We start from the raw sequence: 12,401 nt of genomic DNA, 5'->3' as shown, positions 1-12,401 counted from the left end.
GTACATATATTTTCATATATTTTCAGATGTAGCTGGGCTGTAGCAAATCGTGATTTTGTTGAAGCTTACGATTGTCAGTCATTTATAGTGCTGTATCCTTTTGTCTAAATACAGTACAACCTCTATAGAGCTAGAGCCTTTGGGAAAACACGATTTTGGTTGCTACTGAGGATGTTTCCTTTACAGAGGTGAAGTCTTTGGGAGAAAAATGATACTGTTTTTGTGAAGAAGTGATTGCTCTACAGCAAAGGCCAGCTCTGCAGGGGTTGTACTGTAACATTTATCATACAGTCGAAGTGTGACAGTGACTTTAATAGTGACTGTCAGATTGGAAATAAAATTTTGTGGAAATTTATTTGAGAGCCATACTTCATATGTTAACTTTCACTTTTAGATTTCTATTGCACTATCATTTTACTTTTATTATTTAAGGTTAAAAATATGAAGAGATATATTTGGATATCTGTCATGAATAACAGATTTTGCAAGGGATTTTGGTTAAAATTATACCAGAGTAAGAAAGAATAATGTTTGTAAATTTCTATTGAAGTTTCAGTTTTATCTGAGGAACTTGTTAGAGATGCGATTTTTAAAAAAAAAAATGGCTATATTGAAGGTTATATCACCAAATATTGTCCTTAACATTTGTCAGATCATTTTCAAAGATATTTCAAAGTCAAAAAGATGAGAACTGGTCCCTGCCGCTTTTGTTTGCTATATGTTTAGATCTAAGACTGTTTGCCAATAAGGTATGATTCAACAAATACTGCTTCATATATATATATATTTTTTTTTATATTTGATAAATAAGGCAAGTACTGATTTTAAACATTTTTCTTTTATTTGTAAGACAATTTTGATTATCATAGCAATCAATTTTTAATGAAGAAATAATTCTATACAAGATAAGGTATTGAGTTCATACTACTAAACATGTCTTTTCTTGCATATTAGAGAGAAAAACTCATCTTGCTTCCTCTATGTAAGACATTTCGCATGCTATTAAGGATTATATTCCCACATATGAATGAATTTTGTGCTCCGGATGATGTCATAAAAAATTCACTGTTACATGTAACTTATAAATGAACTTGTAAATTCATACAATACAATAAGAAAAAAGTGCTAAATGAAAATATTTGTTTTCGAAATTTCTTTCCATAATGTGATTTATATGTAGTGTGCAAGAGAAAGAATTAAACATTAGCTGTCATTACAGAACGGAATATTTAACTCTAATTGTTAAGTTGAAACTCAACAGTGCCTACATGTAGTTACTGTCTGTTATGTTACTTATGTACAGATTTTACATGTCAAATATTTTGTATATACATGTGTACATGTAAAAATGAGCCGTGTTATGACAAAACCAACATAATGGGTTTGCGACCAGCATGGATCCAGACCAGCCTGTGCATCCACGCAGTCTGATCAGGATCCATGCTGCTCGCTAACAAACCCTATAATAAGTAGAGAAGTGATAGCGAACAGCATGGATCCTGATCAGACTGCGTGGATGCGCAGGCTGGTCTAGATCCATGCTGGGCGCAAACCTATTATGTCGGTTTTGTCATGACACGGCTCATATGTACACATCTTTATCTTTCTACACAGGCTGATCAGCAAGCTGTGAGACAAGGGAAGGGAAAATATGGCGAGAGATTAGAAAAGGCCGCTGATACTCTCATGGGATGTTTCCGAGTTTGCGCCAGTGATAAGTATGCCAATTATTCATGTATATTTATTGTTACATTTTTCTTGATGCGAATTTAAATGAAGGTCTTGCAGATCTTTGCAGATGATCAGTGCTTATATCTTGTTTTGTCATGAATTTTTTAAGGATATATATATTTGTATATAGTTTCTAGTATTCATAATAATGTATATATTAATGTTATTATTTGTGAAAAAAAGATAAATATACAATTGTTACTGTTTTAGAAATATTTCAATTCAATTGTTACTATATTTAGAAATACCGGTATGTAAATAGAATTGTTACTATTAATAGAACTATTTATTTATAATCATTATCATCTATAGAAATGTATAAATGCAATATTACATGTAATACTATTTTTAAAAGTATTGACACCTGGTTCCTTAACCTGCTGGAAATGAAAGTGTTTAGTTGTTGGTGGCAGTAGACCAGGCCAGCCTGCACATCCGTGAAGTCTGACCAGGCTCTATTGACTGACCAATTTAAAATTTTTAACTTGATATCCCCAGAATTGATAATGGATTGTTCCAAAGCTGGACAAGTCCATTTAAGAAACTCAGCAGGTTAAGGGTTAGTGTTGTTACTATTTATAGAAATATTAAGATATAAGTGTTTTTATTTATAGAATACCATATCTAAAAATAACAAAGCATAAATGTTTATTGAAAGGGCTTGGTTCACTAACCCAATACAAGTGCCCCAAAATTTGGGGAATAAAATGAAATGGCTTAACCAAATCAAATGTGTTTGTTTTTATGTAGACTCATCCTAGACCTATGCAAATATGTAGCCAATAATGATATTTGATGGTCATGAACATTTCACACCAAATTTGGCCATAAGTAAACCAAGCCCTTGGTTCCAAATAATTTTGTTAAATTTTCAGTCGGGCAGCTATTGAAGATACTAAGAAATGGGGGATGTTGAATCTTGTAAATCAATTGTTTAAGATTTACTTTAAGGTGAGAACTTCAGTATTAGAATTTACTTACACAGTAATAATAATAATATTTTCCATATATTTAACAAACCTAGCTCTTTAGTATGCAATGTTAAATATTTACATTTGTATCTCTGTTGTATTTTTATATGGAAAAGACTTTGATTATCAACAAAGTAAATTATTTCCAAACATTGTCTATATGCTAAATCAAGCTGGTGGGCGTCATGAATTTTATTTGTTGTTTAACAGACTTTTTAAAAACAGGACAAGCAGAAATGAGTCTTAACTATGTTCATGCCATTTTATTTTTTTTTCAGAAAATATATATGTTTCTATACTATATAATGAAAATGATATCATGAAATTGAGTTAAAATGGTCCATGCATCACTTGAATTTATTAATGTTATGGGAAGAAAACGGTGTTCGCAGACTCTAATTGTATTTATATCATTCACAGTGCCGTTTTAGTTTTCAACATTGACATCATATAATATCTTGCTTTCATTATGATAACAATAAGACCAATTTCTGGTTTTTGCAGGTAGAAAGTGACTTATAAATTACAAAATTACATTTGACAGAAAATGCAAATTCAATATTTGTAATATAGAGATTTATGTAATTGTTATGTTACATTGAAAACAAGTGGCTTCTTTTGAAAAACATAAGCATGCTTTTTTACCTTTTAACCATTATAATTACACTATGTACTGATTTAAAATGGAAGTATACTGGAATCTTGTTATTGTTTATTTACAGATAAACAAACTACATCTGTGTAAGCCATTGATTCGTGCAATAGACAGTTTACCAATGAAAGACAAATTTAGCCTGTCTCACCTTATAACATTTAGGTAAAAATTGTGTTTGTTAATAATCTAATATAGGGGTGTCATGGTTAGCAAAAATGCAAACCGTTTAAATGGCAACTAAATAACCATGTAAAATGTTTAAATGATGGTATTAAAAGAATTTTAAGATTTTTAAACTATAACTTTGTTTTTATGATAAGATAGCACATTTTTGCTTGTATTTTGTTATACTTGACATCAATTACTAAACATATCTGGTTATGGAGTGCTATTGTCGGTAAGGACTGTATTGTACAAGATAAGATAATGTGCAATTGGGGGAAAAAATCATTTAAAATACAAAAAAAATGTCATATCATAAATAAACAAAAGTAACGCTAAAACCAAATTTAAAATTTCTTTGTCTATTGGCCATGGTCTTAAATACTAACTTAGGTTTACGGTTATTTAATTTTTAACCTGTTTTTAGCTAAAAACCGACTGATGTCGTTTAGACAGATAAACATGACACTTCTAATGTAATATATATTATATTGGTTCATGTTTTAGTATTTTTAATATGCATCCTAGCTCTGTATTTAATCTTTCTTTCAATTTGTTAGCTTGTCTGTTTAGAAGTAAAAGTCAAGCTATTATCATTATGACTGTATTGTCGTCGTTCTTGTTGTCATGCAAAAACTTTCATGTAGCCTATTTTTTAAAAACATTTAAAAGGTATCAACATGAAACTTGGAATACTTGGTTATCATGACAAGGTGAAGTTGTTAGACAAGGGGCATATTTCTGAAAGCTATATATTTAAAGATATGCTACTTTTTGACTCAAAATTTTAACAGACAAACATTAACACCCTATATGGTGCTCTTGTTTACAATAAAAATGCTTTGAATTACTTTATTAAGTGATATTTACCTGCTTTCTGCGGTTTGCAAAAGTTTTGTTTGAATTTTGAAAAATAATAATTCCAAAATGCCTGTATGAAAGAAATATGAAAGAAATATGTTAGTTTATGTCCTGTAAAGCAAATGGTGCATGCACAAAATGATTGTTTAATGGCTAAATTCCTACTAAAACAGCAGCAAAATATTTTGAATATTCATGTGTGTTAAGTACCAGAAACACCCTACATTACTACTGTTCATAACATTATAAAAACAACATACTTAAACGTTTTTAGATTTTATAATGATATTTTGTCTTTCTTTAACATGCAGTGTATGTTTAGTTAAGGAAGCTGTCCCTTCTGGCAGCTCTTGTTTTAAATTGCTTGGATAATTTGAGTATTTACATTTATATTTGCAGATATTATGTGGGACAAAAAGCCATGTTTGATGGTGATTTTAAGAAAGGTAAATATTTGACATTTTATTAAAGTGACATTATGCCCATCCAATGGTGTACAGTAAGTGAACAGGTGAAAGTCAAAATATGTTTTCATTTTGCCATAATTCCTTTTACTTTAATAATTAAGTTCGCACAAACAATGAATAACGCACAGATCCAAACAAAATTTCTGTAAATATCCATAAGAATTTACCTATAACGCTTAATTTATCAAAAGAGTGGGGCAGTCTTTTTAGATTTTAGACGGATTAATAATTTTACCTTAAACATTTTCCAATAACAACTGTTGGTCAATCACCATTTTGACAGTCAATCTTTTGAAATATAAAGTTAACTAAGCTCAACTTGACAATGAAAATATGAGCATAATGTCACTTTAAACTGCATCTTATCAAAAAAATCCAGCTAGCTTACGGAGTGTTGGTGGTTTTACACAGGTGTTGGTTAAGGTTTGTACCTAAAAAAAATGCAAAGGGCAATTGAGGTCTTCCTCCTCAAGTAATGCTGGGAAGTCCCAATATGACCATTACAATATTGCTGCAAGGTAAAACCCAGCAAAAAAAAAAAAAATAATCTTTACAAATGAGCTTGTATGCATTTGTTGTTAAATGTGTTAGACAGTTTGCTTTTAAATGAAGCACACCCTCAGGTTCATGATAATTTTTATGGACATTAAGAAATGCTAAATTTTGTAGAATGAAGGAGCAAATTGATTAAAACTAGTCTGAGGCCGTTGGTAAAATTTACTTGACACTTGTTTGGTAAATGTGTGCATGCAACTTCATATATAACCTCATTTCTCATCCTCCATCAAAGATGTTCATTTAAAACTTCACATTTCTCTTCAGGGTCTTAAATTAAAGGTCACTTCCCATGATGCATAACTTGACTTTTGACTGAATTATGGCCCTTTGTAAACTTCAGAAAATTTGTGTTTAACAAAAGGTATTCTCAAGAAGCTTCTCTAGTTCCATCTGTGGTTGAGAGACAATTGATCTCAAGACATTTAGTTTAATGGTCATCTGTCTCTCACCCCAGGCAATCCTGTCCCATGTGGGATTAGATGTAGGTCACTTTTAGAGGAATTGGTAATGACTGGTTAGTTATCTACAAGATGTGACCAAATAAAAATATGTTAAAATGCATGTAAGAAAACTATATTAACAAAGAAACCTCACAAGTGTTTTTTTGGGGGGTTATAATTATAGTGATGATAATGATTTTAAAAGAAATTTTCATGTGAATGTAGACTTATTTTACTTTCATATATTTACAGCTGAGGAGTATCTGAGTTTTGCGTTTGAACATTGCCATAGAGAAAGTACCAAAAATAAGAGATTGATTCTACAGTTCCTGGTTCCAGTTAAAATGTTGCTGGTAGTTATTTTACTTTGGCTTTGTTTACATATCTTATTATAAGGTGTAGCCCGCGCTGGTCTCCATGATACTGTTGTACATGATAACTTTTGCTGTTCCTTTTTATGCTCCCCGAAAAATTTCGGGGGAGCATTTAGTCGGCGCCTTGTCCTTCCGTCCGTCCGTCCGTCTGTCCGTCCGTTTTCTTGTCCGGAGCATAACTTGAAAACCCTTGGAGATAATTTGTTTAAACTTCATACAGTGGTAGAGGGCATTGAGGGGGAGTGCAGTGTCAAAGAACCATAACTCTATTTTGCCCGGTTTTTGAATTATCTCCCCTTATAGAAAAATCTTGTCCGGAGCATAACTCTAAAACTATAAGAGATATCAACATGAAAATTTGTAGGTGAATATATCTCAATGGGTAGATGTGCAGTGCATAAGAACAATAACTCTTTTCGTCCTAATTTTGGAGTTATTGCCCTTTGTTAATTTTAATACTTTGAACTTTGTCCGGAACATAACTTGAAAACCCTTGGAGATAATTTGTTGAAACTTCATACAGTGGTAGAGGGCATCGAGGGGGAGTGCAGAATCAAAGAACCATAACTCTATTTTGCCCGGTTTTTGAATTATCTCCCCTTATAGAAAAATCTTGTCCGGAGCATAACTCTAAAACTATAAGAGATATCAACATGAAAATTTGTAGGTGAATATATCTCAATGGGTAGATGTGCAGTGCATAAGAACAATAACTCTTTTCGTCCTAATTTTGGAGTTATTGCCCTTTGTTAATTTTAATACTTTGAACTTTGTCCGGAACATAACTTGAAAACCCTTGGAGATAATTTGTTGAAACTTCATACAGTGGTAGAGGGCATCGAGGGGGAGTGCAGAATCAAAGAACCATAACTCTATTTTGCCCGGTTTTTGAATTATCTCCCCTTATAGAAAAATCTTGTCCGGAGCATAACTCTAAAACTATAACAGATATCAACATGAAACTTTGTAGGTGAATAGATCTCAATGCGTAGATGTGCAGTGCATAAGAACAATAACTCTTTTTGTCCTAATTTTGGAGTTATTGCCCTTTGTTTATTTTAATACTTTGAACTTGAACTTTGTCCGGAACATAACTTGAAAACCCTTGGAGATAATTTGTTGAAACTTCATACAGTGGTAGAGGGCATCGAGGGGGAGTGCAGTGTCAAAGAACCATAACTCTATTTTGCCTGGTTTTTGAATTATCTCCCCTTATAGAAAAATCTTGTCCGGGGCATAACTCTAAAACTATAAGAGATATCAACATGAAAATTTGTAGGTGAATATATCTCAATGGGTAGATGTGCAGTGCATAAGAACAATAACTCTTTTCGTCTTAATTTTGGAGTTATTGCCCTTTGTTAATTTTAATACTTTGAACTTTGTCCGGAACATAACTTGAAAACCCTTGGAGATTATTTGTTGAAACTTCATACAGTTGTAGAGGGCATCGAGGGGGAGTGCAGTGTCAAAGAACCATAACTCTATTTTGCCCGGTTTTTGAATTATCTCCCCTTATAGAAAAATCTTGTCCGGAGCATAACTCTAAAACTATAACAGATATCAACATGAAACTTTGTAGGTGAATAGATCTCAATGCGTAGATGTGCAGTGCATAAGAACAGTAACTCTTTTTGTCCTAATTTTGGAGTTATTGCCCTTTGTTTATTTTAATACTTTGAACTTGAACTTTGTCCGGAACATAACTTGAAAACCCTTGGAGATAATTTGTTGAAACTTCATACAGTGGTAGAGGGCATCGAGGGGGAGTGCAGTGTCAAAGAACCATAACTCTATTTTGCCTGGTTTTTGAATTATCTCCCCTAATAGAAAAATCTTGTCCGGGGCATAACTCTAAAACTATAAGAGATATCAACATGAAACATTGTAGGTAGATAGATCTCATTGAGTAGAGGTGCAGTGCAAAAGAACCATAACTCTGTTAAGCCTTATTTTTGAATAATCTCCCCTTTTAGAAAAATCTTGTCCAGGACATAGCTGTAAAACTATAAGAGATATCAACATGAAACTTTGTAGGTAGATAAATCTCAATGGGTAGATGTGCAGTGCACAAGATTCATAACTCTACCTTGCCTAATTCTGGAGTTATTGCCCTTTGTTTATTTTTACTTTTTGAATTGTCCAGGACATAACTCGGAAATCATAAGAGATATCATCAAGCAACTTTGTAGGTTGATAGATCACATTGATTAGAAGTGCAGTGCAAAGAACTGTAACTCTGCCTTGCCTAATTTTGGAATTATTGCACTTTGAACTTTTTCCACGGACATAACTCTGAAACTACAAGAGGTGTACTTTCCTGTGTCCAAAACCTATTCGGGGAGCATCACCCGGCTCAAACCGGGCTCTTGTTGAATATATTCATTATTGTACTACAGTTATGTAATTGTACTGGGATAGCACCATTTGTTGTCAATGATTGATAGTGATGACAGAAAATGATCTTTAATTATATGAAATCATTGTTTTTATATGCATTCCAAAGTTAAAAGCAATTTTTTATTGTAACCTTTGTTTTAGAATACTTTTAAATTATGAGATATTCTTAAAAAGAAAATGATAAAAAGTGTCATGACATATTTTAGGGACAGATGCCAAAATCTGAGTTACTGAGGAAATATGATCTCTTAGCCTTTTTAGAAGTGTCAGAGGCAGTCGGGTAAGGCTTATTTATCATTCATGTTAATTTAACTTTATATGCTCCTTGAAATATTCGATAGAACTTATAGATTCGGGTTTCACTGTCCATGACTTATGTACGTAGTTAGATTTTTAGACTGAAAATAACCTCTTTGTGACCTTTACAAAATAGAAAGCAATCTCCTACACATTGATCTCCCCTTATCATTAAAGTGACCTCTACCACCACACACATTTTTAACAATGTTTTGTTAAAAATATTTTTTAGCTTTTGAATTTATTTTTCATTATTTGGTGTACTTTTGATAATTTTTTGATAATCTATAACAAACGTAGATATTGAAAATTAAAAATAAAACAGAAGAGAAAAATGACATTATATTTTCTATGTAACGATTGATATTTACATTTGTATTTTCGATGTTACATCACGTGACTTTCATCATCATGAAGCAACAGATGTGCAAATTAAAACAACCAATTGAGGGGGGGGGGGGGTGGCGGCAGGGGGGTAGAGTGATGAGATATTCTAATCTACAGGCTGAAAAATACAACCAATTTAAACAGTATTTAAACCGATGATATGGATCGTCAATCTGATAATAATGAAAATCCTATTTAAGGATATAATCAGGACAATGAACATGTTCATAAATGTTTATAATATTATGATAATAAAATACATGGAGTTAATTTTATGTTATAATGTAAATTTCTAAATGTCGTATTACCTCCCTTTATTATATATGAGCTGCGTCATGACAAAACCATTATAATGGGTTTGCGACCAGCATGGATCCAGACCAGCCTGCGCATCCGCAAACGCACTGTGTTGGTTTTATCGTGACGCGGCTCATATTTACAGTTCAGGTAATATTCGTCAGCTGAATGCAGTGATGGAGAAACACGAACACTACTTCATCAAGTGTGGAATTTACCTTATCCTTGAAAAACTGAAGATTATTGCCTACAGAAATTTGTTCAAAAAAGTGTATGTATAAAATCTTGATTACATTTGTTGGTTTAAACATATTTTGTATATTTATTTAAGATTGATTGCGAAAGAAGTTCATGCAACTTATATTAATGACTTTCGAGTCCGCTTCCTGTAACCAACCAGTACTTGTGACCCGATTAGGGCTCGAACCCATGATCCCTGGATTGAGAGGCAAACATCTTAATCACTAGGCCACCGTTCCCCTTTAATAACATCATTACATTTGTTATATACATGTTTTTGGTGCTCTCAGAACATAATTTCTAATGGATAGAAGCATTATACATGTATTTAATGCATATATGCTGAGATATCAAAGTAAGACGATGCCCAGTGATAACAAGGTCTGACTGCAATTACAGGGGTTGTGAGTTTGACCCCCTGCTACAACAACTAAAATTACTGATGAGACATGAAAAACCAAGGTCCTGTGTATCGGTAATGTTAAAGAACCAGTTGAGGCAAGAAATGATGTCATTGTTTTTGTTGGACAATATCTTTAATATTGTTCTATACATATATCTTTGTCTTGCTGTCCCACGTCACAGAATTCACACACACTAACACCAGTTTGTGTTGAGTGGACTTCCGCAAGGATAACTGCTACAGCCATTTGTGGAGATTATTATGAGCATCAAAAGTCTTCTTCCAGCTGGAATGCAGCTTAAAGATCTTCACAGTGTTGATTTGACATGACTTTAAACACAACTGAAAGATAAAGAAGAGAAATAGATTTTAACATTTAACCTGCTGAATTTGTGACATTGATTTGCCCAGCATTCATTCTGGAACATACTATTAAAAGTTTAAGAGATTTCAAAATTAAAATACAATAATTGAGCTGCCAACAGTATAGAGCCTGGTCAGACTGCATAGATGTGCCAACTGACCTGGCTGTATACTGATGTCAATGGCTAATTATTTTAAGTGTTATCATGTTATGATTAGAGAATTCATATTTATTTGACAGATATTTGATCAAGAAAACTCACCAGTTGCCTATACAGTCATTTACTCGAGCTTTACAGTGGATGGAGGTAGAAGAAATAGACAATGATGAAACAGCATGTATTGTAGCTAATCTTATATGTGATGTAAGTTGTCATTGGTCTTCAATCCTTCTACAAGGGCAGTCTCAAAATAATGTGAACAATTTTATAGATGTTTGTTTTTAAAAACCTTATTGTTAGTTGTTTCTGCTCATTGACACTTATACAAAGGGCTGTCTCAAAATTCCTTGACAAATTGTATACTAGTAGATTTCTTTTTAGTACTTTAGTACGTAAAGATTCACATTTAATTTCTATATACACATGTATTAAAAATAAAAAAGTTCTTTTGTATAATGTCTTTGATGTTGGACATGTGGCAGAATTCACATACTTTGTCATCATCATTTTTACATCAACATTTTGTTATTCATTGAAATATTTTTGATTTTCTATGAAATTTTGTAAAAATGTTTCAATTGTATATGTTTGTAACATACTAAAATCTATAATTTGTTCCTATTAAATTTACCCTTTTGAACAGACTGGCACAGAATTTGGGGAACAGCCCTTGTGGGTCACGAGATATTAATATATTATAGATATATATCATTACAACCTCCACAGAGAGCAACACTCTTTGGTAGATAAAGATTTTGGTTGTTGCTGAAACGTGTTACATATTGTTTACTCTTATTATACAAAAATGATGCTATTGCTTCATACAGGTTACTACTCTACAGAGAGCCCCTGATTTTCTGTTAATAAAAAGTTTGTCTATACAGTTATTATACCATACTTTACATCAGACATACTTCATATATTTTCAGAACAAAATAAAGGGATACATTTCCTATCAGCACCAGAAGTTGGTTGTCAGTAAACAGAATCCATTCCCACAGCTGTCAACAGTTATATAGAACTACTGCACGTGTCTTGATACTTACAATATGTGTACATACAGTCATTGACCAAACTGACTGATTCTGTATATAGTGGCATGACTTTATGTTGGATGTGGATTGACCACTTCAATCTTGACCACGCAGACTGTTTCTGTACATATTGGCATGACTACTATGGATTTAACTCACTACAGTGTTGGAACAGTACCTCTAGATGCTTGCAGAAATCATGATCACAAAATAGACAAATATCTTTCTTTTTCGCCGATTCTTATATTTTTCATTCATTATCGTATATAAATCAGTGTGAAGAGATGAATAAGACATTTGAAAGTTCATTCTGTTGGATGAAAATGCGAAATTTTAGCATTTAATTATTCAAGCATCTTGTCCGGTATATTTAGTATGGTGCTCCAATCCTTTTTTTAGTTTCACTCAACTTCTATTTTGATGGACCTCATCGATAATTGACCTTATCACATAAACCGCGGCGCAGGAGTGTAATAAAGCCATTTAATAAAAACGATATTACACTACTTTGACGTGACGTCATTTGCGCTATATATAAACATAGCGTTAAAGCGCGCTAATGTTAGCTTAACATTATAGACGTGTCATTGAAAAATTACT

The 12,401-nt window shown here is 32.6% G+C and overlaps 1 protein-coding gene across 1 annotated transcript; it reads left to right on the top strand.

The window, feature by feature from the left end:
* Positions 1–658: 658 nt before the first annotated feature.
* LOC132734470 (PCI domain-containing protein 2-like) lies at positions 659–11,883 on the top strand (the record flags this gene model as incomplete). Its single annotated transcript, XM_060721214.1, is given in 10 exon segments — positions 659–749; positions 1,615–1,718; positions 2,607–2,682; positions 3,425–3,519; positions 4,780–4,826; positions 6,098–6,198; positions 8,826–8,899; positions 9,746–9,871; positions 10,848–10,971; positions 11,697–11,883. Coding segments are annotated over 9 exon segments (765 nt in total). The 5' UTR covers positions 659–749; positions 1,615–1,686.
* Between the last annotated feature and the right edge of the window lie 518 nt (positions 11,884–12,401).

Source organism: Ruditapes philippinarum, unplaced genomic scaffold (genome assembly GCF_026571515.1).
Source record: "Ruditapes philippinarum isolate M1 unplaced genomic scaffold, ASM2657151v2 ctg18446_1_1_1_1, whole genome shotgun sequence".
NCBI classification, from domain to species: domain Eukaryota; kingdom Metazoa; phylum Mollusca; class Bivalvia; order Venerida; family Veneridae; genus Ruditapes; species Ruditapes philippinarum.
The sequence above is the reverse complement of the archived record's forward strand: the minus strand, read 5'-3'. Positions and strand labels throughout refer to the sequence as shown.